The sequence below is a fragment of the Carassius gibelio genome, chromosome B16 (genome assembly GCF_023724105.1).
Source record: "Carassius gibelio isolate Cgi1373 ecotype wild population from Czech Republic chromosome B16, carGib1.2-hapl.c, whole genome shotgun sequence".
NCBI lineage: Eukaryota > Metazoa > Chordata > Actinopteri > Cypriniformes > Cyprinidae > Carassius > Carassius gibelio.
The window spans coordinates 12429343-12451222 of record NC_068411.1 but is presented as its reverse complement, the minus strand read 5'-3'; the positions used below and the strand labels follow the sequence as shown (position 1 = coordinate 12451222).

At 37.2% G+C, this 21880-nt stretch overlaps 1 protein-coding gene across 3 annotated transcripts; it reads right to left on the bottom strand.

Annotated features, from left to right (window-relative positions):
- Positions 1-10712: 10712 nt before the first annotated feature.
- Positions 10713-12932, bottom strand: nppcl (natriuretic peptide C-like). Of its 3 annotated transcripts, none has more exons than XM_052577822.1 (3): positions 12630-12932; positions 11509-11635; positions 10713-11412 (listed from the first exon to the last, which is right to left on the bottom strand). In XM_052577822.1, the coding sequence occupies exons 2-3, from the start codon at positions 11605-11607 to the stop codon at positions 11113-11115; spliced, it is 399 nt and encodes a 132-aa protein (XP_052433782.1). In that variant the 5' UTR covers positions 11608-11635; positions 12630-12932; the 3' UTR covers positions 10713-11112. The 3 variants fall into 3 exon arrangements, with proteins under 3 accessions (XP_052433782.1, XP_052433779.1, XP_052433780.1); XM_052577819.1 differs by having other exon boundaries at positions 11509-11731; positions 12630-12929; XM_052577820.1 differs by having other exon boundaries at positions 11509-11638; positions 12630-12929.
- Between the last annotated feature and the right edge of the window lie 8948 nt (positions 12933-21880).

The window sequence follows — 21880 nt, the reverse complement described above, 5'->3', positions numbered from 1 at the left end:
TTGTTCACCTAAAAATGACAATTCTGTCATCATTTAGTAACATTTAAGTTGTTCTAAGCCTGTATTACTGACTTTCTTTTGCTGAACACAAAAGATATTTTGAAGAATGTGGGTAACCAAACAATATGGTACCCATTGACTTCTCTAATACCCCCCCCCCCCATACTATAGAAGTCAATGGCTACCAGCATCTTTTTGGTTACCCACATTCTTCAGAATATATATTTTTTGGTGTGTGTGTTTAACTGAAGAAAGAAACTCATTCAGGTTTGAAACAAGTAAATGATGACAGAAATGTCACACTTGTGTGAACTGTCCCTTTAAAACAAGCACAGTCCTTTTGAGAGTGACAGGGTAGATTAATTGCTTAGTTTCTAAATTACAGGAGTTGATTTAATCATAAAGTGCATTTGATTAATCACATTATAATCTATCTGTTATTCATCCAATTTAGCATTGGGGTGAAGTATTTAAATGAAGCTGACTCTTTTGTCTCATGTCTGCAATTTATCACAGGGTAATTAACTAGTAATTAACACCAACACAGTCCAGGACATGAGGTGCTCCATCACTTCAAAAGGACACATTGAAAAAAAACTAAACAATTCTGGCTTTATAGCAATTAGCTGTCAAAGTGCAATGTTCTAATGTTCCACAGTAAATCTGCACTTTTGCTGCAAGATATGATTTTTAACTTCTACATATGTGTCCAGTTTTTTTCTTTGCATTGAATTAGTCTCGTCCTTTTACTTAAAGCTATGGTGTTAAGTATCATCTAAGATTGCACTGTAGACAATTTTGGACTGCCGTGACTGCTGCCATCCTGACCTTTTGGCTTCTTTTGATAGATCCGAGGTCACAGAGATGAAGAGAAGGCCAAAGAAAGCTTGTCACAGGATATTGAAGCGGGGCGTAACAGTTTTAAAAATGCCAGCTCACCCTTTAATCTTCATAACATCCTTATGAAATGGGGTACCTGTAATGTATATACTTCTATGTGCATGTACTATTAACTTCTAAATAATTCTTCTCATTTAAACAGACTGAAAGCACTCAGTAACAGCCCCTCAGAATAGTGTATGTCTGCTCCCCAGCCAGAAGAGAGAATGTGTTGGACCTTTGCCAGGGTCAGACTAAAAATACTCAAACACTCAAAGGCTGACCCTGCACCCTTTCCACTGCGGCTTGTGCTCCTGTGGAGTGACCTGCACAATCCACTTCACCCGTTACGACTGACTCACATGATTCAGACAGAATCAGACAAGGCTTCTGAATGTACCCCTGACAAACACAAACAGCACGTCTGTCACGTCACATTGCCATGTTCACTCCAGATTCTTCAGCTGGAAGATTTGCGGACCGGTTTTCATGTGTTGAACTTTGTTTTAACTCTGTGGATCATTCTTCACCGGCTCTGTTAGCTGGTATGTGAGGGTGTTATATATTAACTATAGTGGCATAGCGGTAGAGCTCAGAGTCCAGGATCCTGTGCTGTCTGAAGTGCAGACTGCCCAGACAAGTCTAGTGCTATCTTATGATCTAGTGCTATCTTGTGGTCAAAATAAAAAAATGCATTCGAGCTGATTTTCATTATTTTAGGTTTGCAGTTTATACAAATGTGTTACTATGGGCATATATATGGATGTAATAATTGGAAACAGTGGCAGAAAATTGGTCTATAGGTTTGAAGTTTGATTTCAGTTATATCAGAGTTAGGGAATGCTCCTTTAAATAACCAGTTCTGAACCAGGGGCCCGGGGCCCTATAGGGGGCTTCTGAATGATTAAAATAATTCTGATTAATTTATTGTAAAAAAAAATAAATAAACTAACAAAGTGTAAACTGAGTATTTTTTGTTTATTGTTTTTATTTTATAAACATCTTTAACTCAAATTTCATTGCAAAATGTAATTATAATGATTAAGAACTTGTTGTTTTATCAACTATTATGCAATTCTTTTAACTGGAATCGCAAAAATAATTGTGGTCATATATTGACACGTTTAGTTTCTGTTGATAAAAAAAGTTTGAAAACAAGTGGCTTTAGTAGGAATAAATCGATTATATAAGGAGCCTTCGGATGTTTTGTAATGGAAGGCATTCAAGTTACAGTTATGTCAATTATTTATAAGATTGTTTACTTTTTTCTATACAGTGGAAGTGTATGGTGACTGTGGTTTAATTATGTAAACAAGTTCTTTGATCTACTTTATGGTACTTTATAGTTTTTTTCCCTTCTCTCCCTCTTTCTCTCTCTGGTTGGCTTATTATTATAGAAGCGTTCTGGTGCCCATTCACTTTCACTATAATGCAAGAATTATCTGGGCATTCTACATAACATCTTCTGTGTTATGATCTCTATGAAGAATTTCAATCCAAGGCTGCATCTCATTGCTAGTTTGACTTGATCTTAATCTTAATGTCTCTGTTTGTTTCTCTATTTTTACCACGGGTGGTAACTAGAATTTGCACAAGCTTCAGTCTGGATCCCGAACATCTGAAGCCCCTTTCACACTGCACGTCGGACCCGCAATATTTCCAGAACATTGCCGGGTCACCGTCTGTGTGAAAGCAACCACGTCCCGGGACGGATTACCAAATTGAATCCGGGTCGGGGACCTAGTAAAGCCCCTCTCAAACTGCCATTCCGGCAAATACAGGGGTAAAGTGTTCCTGCAATTGTTCCCGGTTCGCTAGATTTAACACTTTCAAACTGCCAGTGATGACCCGGTATATGTGCGTGCTTTCACACACAACCCTTGAAGATCCCGTAACGACACGTGACATCAGCGCGTGACGTGTAATGTACGAGTCGACAACGCTTGGCACGTTATACTTTCACTGAAGCAAGCGAATGATCTCGGCGTCAGCGCAGAAAGTGTGGAACTAACTGATCTCTGCTTCATTACAGTTTGCACATATGTTTTCGTCACGAATGTTGATCTTCCTTCAAAACAGCAGGTAAAAGAGTCTCGCGTCATCACTTCGACATGGAATTAGATCTGGCTTTTGTTCACACAGCGCTCGTCCCGGGTCGAACCCCGCAATGTTACTAGGTCCCCGACCCGGGTTCAATTTGGTAATCAATTCCAGGACGTGGTTGCTTTCACACAGAAGGCGACCCGGCAATGTTCCGGAAATATTGCGGGTCCGACGTGCAGTGTGAAAGGGGCTTAACATTGTGGAGTTCGACCCGGGACGAGCGCTGTGTGAACAAAAGCCAGATCTAATTCCGTGTCGAAGTGATGACGCGCGTTATCGCGCGACTCTTTTACCGGCTGTTTTGAAGGAAGATCAACATTCGCAACGAAAACACATGTGCAAACTGTAATGAAGCAGAGATCAGTTAGTTCCTCACTTTCCGCGCTGACGCCGAGATCATTCGCTTGCTTCAGTGAAAGTATAACGTGCCTAGCGTTGTGGACTCATACATTACACGTCACTAGTGATGTGTCGTTCTTGAACGATTCGTTCATTTTGAACGAATCTTTAATGTGACTCGGGAAGAACGAGTCGTCTCGGGGAGTGATTCGTTCAGTCGCGCATGCGCATTATTCTATGGGTTCTGTTCTAGTAGTAGTAATTCCATAGACAGTAAAAGAAATGGACACAGCGACCCCATTGGAACTCAATTGAGACAAGTGAAGCCCATTTTTTGCGTTTTTTAGCACTTCCGTTTCTGACGCGCAGACTCAAACGAAGCTTGACGACGTCAGCAACCTGTCTGACAGATGTAAATCTTCTAGTAGCTTTGCGTGCAAACTGCCATCGTTAATTTTGCAGAGACTGCGAGCTTGAGCGGGGAGTTCTTTGTCGTGAGTGAGCAGGAGTAAGTATTCTGATTAATTATTTTGTATAGTATTTTAAAATGTAATGCCAGTACGCCATATTAAGTTAATTTCCTGCGAGCTTCTCCTCCTGTCTGTACGGTAATGTGACAGAGAGCCGAGTGGTTATGACGCAATCGTTAGCCTATTTTTTACAAAAACTGTTTCTACGGGGCCATAATGTAACATAGAAGGTAATGGAGCCCTTTATACATTGTCGTGTATCTTTAGAAATAAATAATGGACTAACTGAGTCTTTAAACACCTCAGATGTAAAGTTATTCGCTGTCAAAGTGACGCCAAAATGAATGGGAGTCTATGGGAATGCTAACGCAAGTGAAGTTCTGCTAAAACATGGCAGCCCCCACCCGACTTCAACTTCCGGTCGAGTTCCTTGCCCCCTGAGTAATTCACCTGTCATTCAATGCAGTCTTGAGCCGGAAAGAGAATTGATTAGTTCATAGTTCGAGTCTATCGGGTTTTTGACTCGTTCCTCAATCACGTGACAGCCCAATACGTTAAACCCAATGCAGCATGAGCCGGAAAGAGAATTGATTAGTTCATAGTTCGAGTCTATCGGGTTTTTGACTCGTTCCTCAATCACGTGACAGCCCAATACGTTAAACCCAATGCAATATGAGCCGGAAAGAGAATTGATTAGTTCATCTCATGAGTCTTCAGGTCGAGTCGTTCCTTAATCACGTGACAGACCCATACGCTAAAACCATAGACACTGACAGTAAAATAATGCAGATAATTGAATAGTTCATCTTTCGGTTCTTCGGGTTTTTCGTTCTTTTGTACTGTGTGACAACATTGGCTAGAGTAATTAGTTCATTTACAACTTTCCTTACAAAATGGGTGCGTAGTACTTATTTATTATTAGTATTATTTACTCTTACAGTAACGTGATGCATTTCTGGTTTCAAATTGTTGTTTTTAATTTCTGTCATGGTGGTACTTTTCCATAACACTGAATGTGGAAATAAAGAATTGGTTATGCTTAAAATGTTGATCTTTTTTTCTGTCTGTTTGTTTGTTTTGGTTTAGTTGTGCAGTTATTAAATCAGATTGTCTGTGTAAACCATACTTTTGTAACATATGACACTTTATAAACATTAAAAACACTGTACATACTTTTGAATAGTTGTTTATTGTTTATTACAGAAAAGCTTTGTAACAAAGAGGACAACTATTCCAAAATAAATTAAAATAATAAAAATGTAAATAATTAAAAATGAAATTAAAATGAAAAGATAATAAAGCCACAGGGTCTAATAACCTTAACAAATGAACTTTAAAAGTACAATATAAAAAAAAGAAAAACTAAATATTGCACAACAAGCTATTCCCAAAATAATTTTAAACCATTTGAATAAAAAATAAATGAAAATTAAGAGATACTAAAGCTATGGAGCCTTATAACAATAACAAATTACCTTTTAAAATCACAACAACAAAAATATTGCACAACAAGCTAGTCTTTTTCTAAATAAATAAAAATAAATAAGCTTTAAAATAAATAACACACTGTGGCTATATTTTTAGGACTTGCTTTAAGGCATGTTTACATTATTAAAAAAACAACAAGCTCCCTGACCTTGGATGGGCTGAGTCTGTGAGTTCTTCTATCTGAGATAATCTGCCCAGTTTTAGAAAAAAAAAATTCAGATGGCACGGATGTGGCCACAATGCAAAGTCTTGTCTTTGTGACTTCAGAAAGGCTTGTGTATACTGGTGAACATCTCCTCCACCAGGCCAGAGGGTCTGATGTGCGGGGTAAGAGTGGCTCTGCAAGGTTGGCCATCATAGCATCTGAGGTCTTAGAAGAGGTAGCAGAAGGCCTCAAGCTTGCTACCCTCTCGTCAAAGTCTTCCCAAAACATGGCCCCTACACTGGCAGTGCACCAGGATCTGAAACTCCTCACTCTGAGCTGGGTTAAAACTGTTAAAGCTGAAGTTATCATAACCTTAATGTCTTTAACATTTGTCTTTAACATTAGTAATTCAAATTCAAAATGTTATTTGCTTTTAATGTATGTCATTATGTCCTTTTTTGAGCAATCTTCTTATACATATATTACACCAATATGTCAAGTCTGCCTAGGAAAAGCAATTATTATACCAGCAAACTCAAAATTGGAGTAAAAATGAACAAACTAGTCTATAAATACTTTTTATTGTAAGCTTGGATTATTATATTATTATATAGCCTAGTGTTTATTTACCGATAGACAGTCAAGAAGACAAATTAATCAAAATTTTATTTATAACAGGGTTTTATTTATTTATAAAATAATAACAAACCACAGATCCTCAACAAACAGTAACAAAAACACGGTGACAGAAATGTCAGAAATAGCGCATGGGGCTGTCACGTGATTAAGGAACGAGTCAAACTCGACCCGAAAGACTCATGAGATGAACTAATCAATTCTCTTTCCGGCTCACGACTGCGTTAGTTTTGCGTATGGTGCTGTCACATGATTAAGGAACGAGTCAAACTCGACCCGAAAGACTCATGAGATGAACTAATCAATTCTCTTTCCGGCTCAAGACCGCGTTAGTTTTGCGTATGGGGCTGTCACGTGATTAAGGAACGAGTCAAACTCGACCCGATAGACTCATGAGATGAACTAATCAATTCTCTTTCCGGCTCAAGACCGCGTTAGTTTTGCGTATGGGGCTGTCACGTGATTAAGGAACGAGTCAAAAGGCTTGTTCGACTTCATGCAGTTTTGCGCAAACCGATCGTCGGCTGACTTGAAGCAGTGCATGCCGGTTAGAAATTTTGTCCGACTTGATACAGCGCTGACGCCACGTGACTGTGACGTGTGCCGTCAAAGTACCACGAGAGCGATTCGAGAGTAGCCGGAGAACTCAGCCAGTGCAGCTTCTGAAGAGCGGCTGCACAGGTTCTGATGACGACACAACTGATCCACGATTGGCTGGATTCACTGATGACACCGATGACGTGCGTTTCAAGTTTATTGCAAGTCGGCTTCAGTTTCAGAAATTCTCATATGGACTTTTAAAACAGTTCAATACGTTTTTATGTCGTCTTCATCTTATAAATCATATTTATTAAATATTGTTTTACTGTATTTACTTTATTGTTAATATAAAGTTTGTGTATGTTTATTTTGCATGACTTTCTTTTTTATACAGACCTTTTACAGTATTCAGCAGCATATACTATACAAATGAGCATTTTTAAGAACTAAAATGTTAATCTAAAAAGCATACAATCTAATGTGGTCATAAATGTACGCTCCTATACAAATGATACATAATACATTATGTTCCTCCATTTGTTTGGTTTCTTCATATTCTCTAGTTTATTTTGCTGTGTTTATACTTCACCTGCATGTGGTTAGCAAACTGCTAACAACTTGCTGTAACTTCAACTTAACAACTTGACAACATTCTGTTCACTTTCAAATAGTTGGTCTAAATCACAATATAAATCCAACAGAATTGTGTTTTTCTGTATATGAAAATCAGTGGTGTTATGTTTAAAATTTTAAAAAGCTCAGCAGGAGGGCACTGTAAATCTTGTTGCTGAAACCTTCTTAAAAAACACATACCCACCAGGGAATTTTTTTATAGGTTACTTTTATCATTTTGTATGAGCAGAAACACCCATGTCATACTGATAAAGTATATATCCAATATGGTATCTTGTTTTGGAAGGCACCCTTCCAAAACACCACTTTTTTTTTCTTTTTCTTTTTCCAAAACACCACTTATACACACATTTAAACGCGATCAAGTAAGCAATCGCCACGTGATCTGCCATGACTGACGTAATTGCAGCAAACTACGGGAGCCACAACGTGTCCGGCTTCATATCTCCGTTTTCAGCTCCTCCCCACCTGCACGCGGCTACTCTCGCCGATCGGTTGCATCCAGCCGCAGCCGATGTCGAACACACCTAAACTCGACCCGAAAGACTCATGAGATGAACTAATCAATTCTCTTTCCGGCTCAAGACCGCGTTAGTTTTGCGTATGGGGCTGTCACGTGATTAAGGAATGACTTAAACCCGAAGACTTCTTAGGCTTGTTCGACTTCATGCAGTTTTGCGCAAACCGATCGTCGGCTGACTTGAAGCAGTGCATGCCGGTTAGAAATTTTGTCCGACTTGATACAGCGCTGACTCCACGTGACTGTGACGTGTGCCGTCAAAGTACCACGAGAGCGATTCGAGAGTAGCCGGAGAACTCAGCCAGTGCAGCTTCTGAAGAGCGGCTGCACAGATTCTGATGACGACACAACTGATCCACGATTGGCTGGATTCACTGATGACACCGATGACGTGCGTTTCAAGTTTATTGCGAGTCGGCTTCAGTTTCAGAAATTCTCATATGGACTTTTAAAACAGTTCAATACGTTTTTATGTCGTCTTCATCTTATAAATCATATTTATTAAATATTGTTTTACTGTATTTACTTTATTGTTAATATAAAGTTTGTGTATGTTTATTTTGCATGACTTTCTTTTTTATACAGACCTTTTACAGTATTCAGCAGCATAACCTATTCAAATGAGCATTTTTAAGATCTAAAAAGCATACAATCTAATGTGGTCATAAATGTATGCTCCTATACAAATGATACATAATACATTATGTTCCTCCATTTGTTTGGTTTCTTCATATTCTCTAGTTTATTTAGCTGTGTTTATACTTCACCTGCATGTGGTTAGCAAACTGCTAACAACTTGCTGTAACTTCAACTTAACAACTTGACAACATTCTGTTCACTTTCAAATAGTTGGTCTAAATCACAATATAAATCCAACAGAATTGTGCTTTTCTGTATATGAAAATCAGTGGTGTTATGTTTAAAATGTTAAAAAGCTCAGCAGGAGGGCACTGTAAATCTTGTTGCTGAAACCTTCTTAAAAAACACATACCCACCAGGGAATTTTTTTATAGGTTACTTTTATCATTTTGTATAAGCAGAAACACCCATGTCATACTGATAAAGTATATATCCAATATGGTATCTTGTTTTGGAAGGCACCCTTCCAAAACACCACTTTTTTTTTTTTTTTTTCAAAACACCACTTATACACACATTTAAACGCGATCAAGTAAGCAATCGCCACGTGATCTGCCATGACTGACGTAATTGCAGCAAACTACGGGAGCCACGTGTCCGGCTTCATATCTCCGCTTGCAGCTCCTCCCCACCTGCACGCGGCTACTCTCGCCGATCGGTTGCATCCAGCCGCAGCCGATGTCGAACACACCTCTTGTCAGATAAGAGGTGAGATGAGCTAATCACAGACTGAAGACCCAGGTAAAGAATGAGTATTTTTTTCTTTATCTCATAGCATTTTATTTTTGTATTGTTTGTAGTGTGATCAACGTTTGCGTAAGTACTAGATGTGTTGGGGAGGTAGCACTTAATATTTTAATTACATTTTGCTAAAATGAACGAAATGAACGAAATGACTCGAAAAAAGATTCGTTCATTTTGCTGAACGAGACTCAAAAGTCCGAGTCGGTAAAATGATCCGAACTTCCCATCACTACACGTCACGCGCTGATGTCACGCGCTGATGTCACGTGTCGTTACGGGATCTTCAAGGGTTGTGTGTGAAAGCACGCACATATACCGGGTAATCACTGGCAGTGTGAAAGTGCAAAATCTAGCAACCCAGGAACAATTGCAGGAACACTTTACCCCTGTATTTGCCGGAATGGCAGTGTGAAAGGGGCTTGAGAAGAGGTGCATGATGTCCAGCCCTCAGAGGACCTCAGATGATGCTAACCCTGAAGCAAAATACAGAACTATCAAATTTTGCTATAAGTTTGATTGCAACATATAATTGCTGTTCATAGTTTGTTTGATTACATCTTTAAATGATTTTTGTCCGTACATTACTGCCATATGTACATTAACTGACAGCCACCACTGATAAGCTACTATTAAATATTTTGTAGAAACCTAATATTCTGTAAAGTTGCTTTGCAATGATTTTTATCTTGTACAGCGCTATAAACTTGAATTGATCTGTGTTCCATTGAAGAAAGAACTTCATATAAATTGACAATCATCACATATATACCCCAGTAGTCTTCTAAATGTGCACAAGCAGCAAGGGTTACTGAAAAATACAAAATGAACACTTTTAACAACCCCACTGCTTTATACTCACTTTGACATAGCTTTTAAATTAAATTATACAGTAGAAACAAAAGACAGAACAGAGGACATAGATCATAACAGACTAATTTGCCAAATTATTTTAATGTAAAACTCTCATCAGTTCTTAGAGAGAATATCTATTCTATGAAATGTTCAAGTTGAATGTTCAAGATTGTGTGCCTAAACATAGTGTTTTTTTTTCCACACAAGATATAATCCTAACGCCTACATGAACATTTCACATGCTGATTGAGTGGTAAGAAATAAAGGGATTTTCATGCAGTTCCCAAATGATTCAGTGGTTGTGGATGCATGTAGACTACCAACTCCTTCTCTGCTTTAGAAGAGGAAACACTTATGCAGAGACATGCTGTTCACATTCACTTTAGTAACATATTGTTCAATAAAATGTTTCCATGAGCAACTATTAAGTTCCTTAAAAAACGAAATATCCTACATGTATCCAGCACTAAACCCCAGACTGCCCACTTCTCATCAGAAGGATGTGGATGTGTGTCAGACAGCCTGCGTGTCTTTGTTCAATGGGAGCTGATTAGGACTGTGAGAATCCTGTTACAGTCTACCATTTGCATATTTGCAGCCCATGAACTCCTTGATTTGCAGTGTGTGGGAGAACACACAGATTTAGAAAAGCACATGGGACACTCGAATAATAGCATGAATAAAAACACTCGAAGGTATCGCAATTATGAGACACGCAGAAACATGACGTGGAACAAATTTTATTCATGCCAAAACTACAGAAGGTGAGCAGTATATGTTCTATATATAAATCATGCATTTTGAGACTATTTGAGACATTATTTTAAGATCTTTACTTACTAGTAAACTACTAGCAGATTATCAAACGATTGTATCTCATCTACATCTCAAGGAACCAGTAAACACTACTACCTTCATTAAGAAATAAATACAAATACAGTTAACACAACATGTCACTTCAAATCCAATGTAAAAATAAGTATTATTGAAATACACGATATAATGAATTTGTCCACCTAGTTTTCACTAGTCCCAAACCAGACCAGAATTCGGTAATGACCTCTTCTTAGAGCTAAGTGGGACAACAGTCATCTCATCATCTCGAGCCGTCTCTCAGTTCATTATTAGCAGCCGAGGCCACTCATAGAGCCGATCCGGTCCAGTTTCAGGCCAAAACAGCCTCGGTTCCAACCCCTCCGCAACCGGTCCGGAGGCGCTCGCTTCTGATTGGCCAGAGCCCCCTTCAAGAGGCGGAGCCAGGCATTCTCGCTCTGAACAGGTATGTCAATCCACTTGGGGTTTTCTGCCACTTTTAGCCCAGAGCTGAAAGTTTGCAAGGGCTCTTCTGACTGGTCACTTGTGAGGTTCTCAAGATCATCAAGGGTCAAAAGGTCATTGTAGCGCTCAAGGAACTGCTCGATGACCTGCATCGTGGAGACAGGATTTCTTTTTTATTGAATAAGGCTACATTGAATTTACTACTTAAAAATGTATGTGACTAATGGTGTGAGGAAGCCCACCTGCATGGCTTTGTCAGGGGTGTGAAGGGTTCGGGTGTGGCCCGGCACCGGATTGGCCAGAAGGACCACGAGCACCACAAATACAGAGGAGCACAGCATGGTGCAAGTGATAATGGCCCCAAATACACTGCTAATGTGAGTCGGTATGGATAGATTCAGATGAACAAGTTTAGATGAACACACTCAAACACAGATAAAGGAGAGAGAAACAGAAAACAGCATTCTGCAGAGAACAGTACACGGTACATACAAAGAAACAGATAAAAGACAGAAATAGGTTAGTTTGTTGTGCATTTCGAATAAATTCAGCTACATATATACACCTTTCAGATTAGAACTAAATTATCTTGGAAAAGAAACAAAGGCATCTTGGACTACACTATAACTGTATAACAGTAAATAGGCTAATCTCACAAATAAAATAAAATAAAATCCATGCCACCTCCCCCAATAATTTGACATTATTTTAATGTAAATACATCTTCTCCTTACATTTTGCACAGAAATTGTCCTTCTTACATTTTTTTAGTCCTATATCAAAAATGATTATCATTATATTAGTTTAATGCTGTTTTATTTTAACTGTATTACACTAAAAATGATAATGCTTTTCTATTTAAATCAGCAATTTAAAGACAGCACTAATTTAAAGACAGCACAAAAAAATATTACTATGACATAAACACTTCAACTTCAACAAAAATATCAACATTATGTTTGCACATTACAGGAATAATAATTATTTTCTTTGTATTTATTTTTATTTCTTTGATTCAGCATTACGATTATGAGAATTTGAGGGAGTCCTTAACTGTGATGAAAATAATGTCACAAAAAAAATTATTTTCTATCACTATTCTTATGCAATTTCTTATTTCTTGTTTCAGCCATGTTCTTGTCAGGTTTCATGGAATGCACCCTTATTCTGTGCAGAAAAACATTCGAGATCAATGACGTTCTTGCAAAATTCCATAAGTGTTTCATATTTTTAAAGAAATGCAGGCATACGGATATAAATCAAATATAGTTGTTAAACTAAGTATTCAAAGTAAAAAACGGTACTGATTAATATGTTTCACACAAGAAAATAAGTGGTTAAAGTTTCAAATTGTTTTACTCACCACTAATAGTTGGAAGAGCTTTTAAAACCTGACTGGATGCTTTAGTCCTCCATCCCTCTGTTTCTGGCACCTGCTTAGAGCATCCCTGTCTTTCCTCTCCGCTCTCTTCCTACTCTGTGTGCAGGAATCTGATTTAAAGCGAGTGCTGTTTGTATGTCAGTGTGTGTTTGCGTGAGCTGGATGAGTATGTTATTAGTATCTCATATCTAAGGATGAGGTGTCTATATATGCTTTGCCCGTCCCCTCCACCCTTCCACAACACACACCTCTTTTCCCTCCCTTTCCCCTGTCTCCTTCACACACACACATATACGCAAACGCACCTTATTATCTTGATGTCTCTGGGATGATGTCAGAGGTATGGAGGGGGTGTTTGATGTTGTCGAGGGGATGCCACTTTCTGCCTGGAATATGACATCATATGCACGCACACCACAAAAGAAGTCGTGACACAAACGCAGGGCACCACAACCAGGTGTTGTCTCCCTCTGCCCCCTACTTTAAATGAGCTCAGCCTTCCTTTTTTCATTCCGCGTCCATCCATCCCTCGTCTCCTCACATCCTTCTGTTTGCGTCCAAAAGCACCAGCAGCTGGCAGAATACTGTGTCCGTTGAGAGGAGGCCAACACTTTTTTGGTGGACTTAACTCAAGGAGATATATAGAGCTGTTTGAATAGGAAAGAGATGTTTCTAGCTGTTCGTGTGTCATACGCACAGTCCTGAAGTCACGGTCAATATCCATAATCTGAATAAAGCTCATTTGTAAAGTGCATTTGCACTAAAAGTCACTTATTGAATATGAAACCTTTCTTTTTTTTCTTTTCTTTTTTTCATTAATCTGCTTCTGTGGGTCATTGTGAGAAATGTCTTTGTGTCTTTTTTTTTCTTTTCTCTCTCTATGAGTACCATCACAAACTGCCAGTGCCATCTGCTTACTGTCCCCCCTGGCCTCGAGAACACGATACAAGAGCCAACACACACACACAATGTGCTAACATACAAGAGTATCACAGAAAAACAGTTTAGCAGTGATTTATTCATAACATACACAACTCTGTCAATAAATAGTGTATACAATAAAGATACATCTCTCTCTCTCTCTCTCTCTCTGTCCCTCAGAGAGAGAGAGAGAGAGAATGTTCACAGAAATCTGTGCATTTTTTTGAGAGAGAAAACCCTGCATTGTTTATATAATATGAAGGTCATGGGACTGAAATGTTACAGAATAAATTTAGAATTGTTTTTCAAGTGTGGAAAAGTGTGCAGACCGTCTTTTTCTTTCTAATTTTATTGAACTTTATTTGATCCTTTCTTCTACGCATCTATCTATGTCCTAGGACATGAAGTGCACTGTTAATTTCTCGCTGTTTGAATTTTAATTCTAGAAAAATGCAGGTTTTATATTATGGATATTTTATATTACATACTGAATGATACTAATTTAAAATAAATGAAATAGAAAAAACATTTTGACATTCAAAAACAAACAAACTAATTGTCACAATCTGCCTCTTTTGGTTTAGTTTTCGTTTGGTCCTAAGAAGGCCTGTGTTCCTCGTTTCTTACTTTCTAATTAACGAGTCGTCACCTGTTCTTCATTCGAGTTTGAGCATTAATTAGTAGCTTCTGAAAAGCAGTACTAAATGAAAAAATATACTTTAAACAAAATAAGAACTATTTACATCTGTTCAAAAGTTTACACTCCCTGTTCTTAATGCATTGTTTCCTTCGTGAGCATCAGTAAAAAAAAAAATATTATTAGTTTAATTTTATTAGTTGTATGAGTCTCTTAATAGTCCAAAGTGTGGGAAAATGGATCACAAAATCATAGTCACTGTGAAAGGGTTCAAATATACAGAAGATGCTGTAAAACCTGAGAATGTGCAGGAGGATTTTTCTGAAGAACAGCGAGCAGTTTAGCTGCACAGGACAAACAACTATTACAAAACATAAAAACAGTTGTGGATCAAGAGGCCTTATACACAAAGACAACCTGATATGTGTTGATAGAGAATGCATTGTCACAAACCAAAACGACACTATCATTTAACCACAACACAAACATCATATATAATTATGATCTAACTCATAGCATATAAACAGACAGTGGTCTAACATAATAATAGCCTGACAAGAACTTTTCTAGAAAACCGCGCACACAGCCCTGAGGTATCCCTGGCATCAGAGTCCAGAGAGGGGCTCTCGTGTTTGATCAGGCTGAAGCCAGTGTTTTTACGGTTGTGTACCCTGTCTGAGTTTCTCACACGGTGAAGGATCGCAGGTTTATCCAGCCAGCTGCTGCCACTAGCAACCAATCTAGCAGTAACCTAGCGACAGAGTCGTTTACAAGATCTAATTACTTTATTTACATTACAGAGCCTATTTACTCTAATTACAGATATCAGTCAACTTCTAATGTAAGCTACCTCATCTAATATGAGAGTTATCAAAAAGTCAAGGTTTTGTACAAAAAGTTATAATGTAGTTTTCAAATGCTAAATGAGTTAAAGCGATTTGCAACATATACGGCAAGTTTTCTTTCCTGCTTGATAATGTTTGAGCTGTCCCTTCGTTTTGTAACAACCTCTGCAAAAACTGTCTTATACTGTGACAGATTACAAAACATTACACACATTGCAGTGTTTCACAAACATGTTGCTGGTTTCTAACAATTGGGATCCTTCAGAAAGTTAAATGCAGAGTTGCAGGTGCTACACACAGCCAAAAACAACAGGTTTCACACATTGTGCTTATTCATTATTCTGGTGTTTAAGAATAATAATATCTATCCCATTTCCTCCTTATCAGTTCAGCTTGACTGGGTGACCCAAGTTTCTAAATGCCAAATAGGAGTTGTTTGCAGGCAGTGATCTTTTGATGGAGACTATAAAGTAAATCCATCCTCTCAAAATGCATCAGAACAGTTAAAACACAAGACTGCAGTCATGAAATAATACAAGGCTTTCACCCAGACAAGAAGTATATATATATATATATATATATATACTTCTTTTTTTTTTACAATCTTTTATATAGATTGCATACTAACTTTGACCTAAAATGAAAATTATAATTTGTTTTTACATATTTCAATCAGTTTTTTTCTGTGATCCCTAATGATAATATCCTTCAAAAACCCTTGTATTAACTCTTCCACCACCACAATTTTCCATCTTTCTGTGTTCTCTCTGGTATACAGTAGATGGCGCTATTATGCATGTGAATCAAAACTGTCATAACATCAAACGTCGAGCTAGGAAGCTTTGCGCAAGCTTTGGATGTGTTGTTGGAAGAAAACTTCTCCATCCTGTTGATTTTATTATTGTTCTGAATCTGATTAAGATGTAGTTTTAAACCTTTTAAATTTTAAGTTCTAAGTAATTAAACTTGCATTCAAGTGTTGATAAAAAACAACAGATGAAGCTACACTGTTTTTCCTTTTGACATATTGCTTGTTCAGATATTCATATAACAACATTTTCTGGATATGAAAGAGTTTAGTTCTGGCAGGGAAAGAGTTAATTATAATTCTTTCATCTCGAAACATCAGCTATAACCCCTTTTAATTCTAAAGTTATACACATAAATATTATAGGCATCCAGAATGATCCAGAAAGTTTATCCAAGGAGCAGGAGATGATTGTAGACTCATAGAAGTAGAGATGTCTGCTTCTCGTAGACAGCAGAAGCTGCTCTTATTTTATATAACACACTCACCAAAACAGCAGAAGAGTAATTGGCCTCTACAGTCCTCTCTGACTGTCACTCAAGAGACACAGAGAAAGAGCCAAAGCGAGACAGAGAGAGAACGCTAGAACGAGAGAGAAGGTGTGTGGGAGGACGGGTGGGCGAAAAGAGAGGGATGAGACAAGGATGAAAAATGAGGGTACGGTAGGATAGGACTAGAGCCCACCAGCGTGTCACCTCTGAGTGAGAGAAAGAGGCGAAGGTGGTATGTGTGTGTGTGTGTGTGTTTTCTGCAGTTCTGTGGGCAGGGATTCTAGCAGCGTGTGTGTGTGCGTGCACATGTGTGGTGAGAAATAAGAGTGGGCAGATTCGTCTCTGTGGGTGGGTGAGAGGACAACAGACCCTGAGAAGAGCTCTAAAATTCAAAATAAAGGTCTTAGAGTTCAGAAAGTTTGTAGTGAAACTGAGAGGACATGATGTCTAGCGATTCTGTCAGACCCAGCTGTGACAGACCTTCACTCTGCACAGGCCAAGACTGAGCAGAACCAGATCAACAAGCTGTGCTGTACATTTTAAGCTCTACAGGAAGTAAAAAAAAAAAAAAAAAAAAACATTTTGTGGGAATATCTTAAATATCAATTCATATCAGTTCTCTTCATTATTTAGAGCTGAAAAAGAGGATGTTTTCCCGGATGTTGCTGCTCAGGTCCATACTATGAAAAGTGAATGGCAAAGGGGCTGTCAAGCTCCAATAAAGAACTAAAAATGATCAGATCAGTTGTGTTTTCACTGTTAGCAGTTAACCTGTTGCTATCTGACCTGAACATAGGTTTGTCTCAGTGCCATTTGGTGGCTCTAACTCATTTAGATTCAGAGCGAGCGAGTCATTTATGCTGGAGCCACTCTGTTCAGTGCAAACTGACCTGTCAACTTGACTTTCATAATTAGGATTGATCCATTGAAAATCATAGAATTGATTCTAAAGAGTCATTCATTGCGGAATTTGACATCACTCGCTGGGTTTCTAAACTACGGAGCCGCAAACATGACATGCAGGGGAAAAAAATGTAAAATAGTAAAGCGTCCACACAACTTAAGTAAAATGAGGGAACACATTTTTATTTTGAATGCACAATTTATTTAAACGAGGGAACAAATTATTATATTGTGCTGCGCACTATAAATGTTTTCCTACATGTCATGTGTTGGGCTCCATACTAAACATCTGACAGACAAGTGTTACAGGGCTATTCACACAGAACATGTTTTTGCGTTTAAAAATGCAAGATGCAGGGTAGTGGAATAAAAAATGCAAGGTCTAAGGACACGTTTTGTGAAAAGCTTCCCATGTATAAGAATTTGAAAGATGCAGGCTAGTGCAATGAAAAAAATAAAAATGCAGGGTCTAGATATATATATATTTTTAAACCCATCCATCTAGTATTTCATGTTTAAATATAAAAACAGTGGAGAAGATCACCCTGGATATTCTGCCATTGATAATTAAATGTGATTAAATAAAAGTTTTTTAAACAAATAGTGAGCGCACAATGGCAGAATTGTCCTCTTGTTTGAACTATTCTGTGGCTGAAGCAGAGTGGTAAGATGTAGGCTAGTTGGGTTTGACAGCTGCGTCTCCCAGGTACAGACTTCTGCGAAGGCCTACACGTTTCTGCAGTCATTCCTGATATAGGCAGCTGGAGGATATAATGAAGACTCTGGCGCATTTCCCCGCTGTGAGAGGATTAACTATACGGTCAATCTGTGAAGTCACGACAAGACACAAACATGCTCAGATGCACCACAGAGAGACTGAGGCAATCAAAACATAACAAACGTAGCGGAACATAAACTGAAGGGGCGGATGGGATGGCACATTTACATACAGGCAACACCTCAGGCCAACAGAAATGCTGTTATTTAAATATGTTTCATGTGATATGAATTTTCTGATGCTGTTTTTACTTCCAGATCCACAGTTCTAAGGGGTTTGAGTTGTTCTGAGCATGTTGCTATGCTACGGAGTTGATCGGTGGTTGCTTACTTAAGTGAAAAAAAGCCCCAAATTTCTATGATATGGACCCTCTTTACAAAAACAAAACAGATAATATCGAAGAGAAGACCCCTGCAGACCCTCATGAATATAGCTGCTTCTAAAATCGCATACTACGAGTAGGTATTTCTTTTGAATAAGTACAGTATATACTTCACAACAATTGTTCCATATGTTGTGTTATGTATTCTGGACATACTACATTAGAAATGTCAATGACCTACCAGCATCAAATACTGTTTTCACTTTCTAAGGAACTATGCATATTCGGATGCAGCCTGTGTGTGCAAAGTCAAAGATATTTAACCTCTTATTAATTTGAAATCAAATATATATGTATATTAATATACGTGTTGTCAAATGATTAATCACGATTAATCACATCCAAAATAAATGTTGTTTACATAATATGTGTATACTGTGTATATTTATTATGTATATGTAAACACACACATGCATGTATGTATTTAGGAAAAATATGTTACGTTTATATGTATTAAATATATTTATATTATATTATTTATAGGAGTATGAATATAAATGTAAATACAAGTAAATATTTTCAAAATATATGCTGTGTGTGTGTATTTATGTATAATACAGCACTGACTTATAAAATGTCTTTTTTTATATATTACTTTACAAAATGTATGATTTTTTTTTTTTGTGTGTGTGTGTAAATGATTATATAAACTTTTTTTTTTTCCAATAAAATCATAGTCACTTTTGAAAAGGGTTCAGATGTAGAAGATGCTGGAAAACCAAAGAATGTGCAGGAGCTGGAGGATTTTTCTGAAGGACAGCAGACTGTTGAACTGCTCAGGGACTCGTGAACAATCATCACAAAATATAAAAGTAGATCAAAGTCGTAGATCATCTAGGAAATGGCATATAGTATGAAAGGGTTAGTTCACCCAAAAATGAAAATACTGTCATCAATTATCACCCTTATGACTTCCTAAACCCATAAGACCTCCGTTCATCTTCAGAACACAAATTAAGATATTTTCTTATGCTTTTCTTGTGTCAGCTGCGTCACACGGCTGCGTTGTTGTTTTTATTTTCTTTGCATACAAAAAGTATTCTCGTAGCTTCGTTAAATTACGATTGAACCGCTGATGTCACATGGACTATTTAACCAATCTTCTTGTGTTTCTGAACCTTGATCGTGGTAATGACCTTGCTGTCTATGAGAGGGTCAGAAAGCTCTCAAAATCCATCGAAAATATCTTAATTTGTGTTCCAAAGATGAACAGAGTTCTTAATCAGAGGTTTAGAGCGACATGCATTAATGACAGAATTTTCATTTTTGGGTGAACCATGCCTTTAAGATTAAAGTGTATGCAAATTTTTGTATGGGGTCATTGTTATAAATTCAGTTATTATTTTATCTTGTGTATATGTAAAGTATATTCATATCTTGTGTATATGTAGAGTATGTATATCTTGTGTATATGTAGAGTATATGTAAAGATCTGTTATGTGAAATAGCTTATTCAGGACAGTACTAAATAAAAAATACAAATAAATAACATGCAAATTTCATGATCCCTCTTATTTTGTTTAAATTATTATGATGTGAAATTGTTATGTGTAAATATGTACAAAAAGATTTACCAATGGAGACTTTTTTTTTTTTTTTTGATGGTATAAAACATTTTTATCACTTTTTACCTGGTTACACATTACATATTTAACCATTAACTTTCTTTGAAAATAGCATAAAAGTTTTTTGAAACCATACAAAAACTCACTCACTAATTAACCCATTTACATTTACGCACTAGTTCACAAAACTTGTTCAGGACTAGGGTGGATTACTGTAATGTGGGTAACTGAAGCTGCATTGCGTTTATCTCTTCTTTTATAACATTAAAGTGAACATGATTGGTGTTGAATTCAAGCAGGAGCGTCAAGTTATTGAAATCGCTGGACTTTCTGGAAATTATGTCAGAAATGTGGCCAAGAAAATCAACAAACAGGAAGTACCTCTTGTAAAGTTCACTGAAATGACACTGACATAGGTTTAAGACTAAATTGATGTTAAGGATAAGAAAACGTTGTTCTGAATTGTTATCAAATTACATTTGTGATGAATCTATACATCATATTTTGCAATAATATTCTTAAAATGTTAAGAATATTTTCTATTTAAAGAAATCTTTGTTGTCCCACTTTAGAAAAGGATGTTTCAAAAGTGGGACAGCAGGTTTTGACTCATGTGGGACAGTCAAATATACCATCTTATTCAATTGATAAAATGTGCATTAAGAAGGTTATACATAATGCCATAAAGTACATGTAATTTTGTCAATTTCAGGGCTTATAATGAAGCAATATTATTAGTTTTAAGATCCAGATTCACAATTTAGCCACTAGAGGACAATGGGATCCTGGACCGTGATGAGTCCATGACTGCCCAGGGGCCTGTACCATGATGGTAGCTGAACAAATTCAGAGTTACAGGTTTAGTTTTCAGTTGACAAAACAAAACCTCTCCAATCCGGCTTTGTTGGAACCATGATGCTGTTCATCAACTTTCTTTGTCAACTCAGGCTTTGATCCTGAGTTTGTGGAGCGTGTTCACATTATTGTGTGACATCACCGGTGAACAGCCAATCACGAGCCTTGCAGCACAAAGCAAGTCTGATTTACTTCCCTCGAGAGACCCAGCGATATTCAGAACTAAAGGTTAAAGGTTTTGCTAAAGGTTAAGAGATTGAAGAATAGGCCAAATTTAAATGTGGTATGAAAAATGAAGGAGGACAAATAAATAATCTTGCTCTATCAGTGCAGTGACAAGTGAAACATGTTAACTTAGTTTAAACATTTGAAAATATATAGTGATAGAGACTCGAACCTGTAAGGTCAGATTTATTATTTTTTAAATAGTGCAATTTTTGATACTACAGCTTATTTATATTACATGATCTGTTTACATTAATATTTAAACAATTTATAATAACTGTTAAACTAAAATTGCTTGTGTGCAAAAGATAAATAATAATAATAATAATAATAATAATATGAATCACGATTATTATGTAAATCATATAATGACTCCGTAATTATCACTAAACCCAGACTTCTATTTTTTTATATTTTTTTAGCATTATTCCCCTTAATTTGGAGCAAGATAAACTGGAGTGACTTTGTGTCAGACATGTGTTACTTCTCTCACATCTGATTGGTCCACCTTCAGTTTGAGCTCTCTAACCCAGAACATAACCTGTCCCGGAGCAGGATAGCCATTAAATTACTATGGCAATGAATGCTGCTTAAAGCCAAGCCACTTACGTGGTACCTAAAACCCAGGATTGGTGCAAACTAACCTGAAACTTACCTGGCTAACCATCTAATCTAGCTTCATGGTACAGGCCCAGGAGTGTTACATGTAAAATTGACTTTGTAAAAAAAAAACAAAAAAAAAAAAAACTATTTATTAGCCAAACCATTGTGTCCCACATTAGAAAATCCACAAATTCTTTAACGATTTGGCACAAGGAGCACT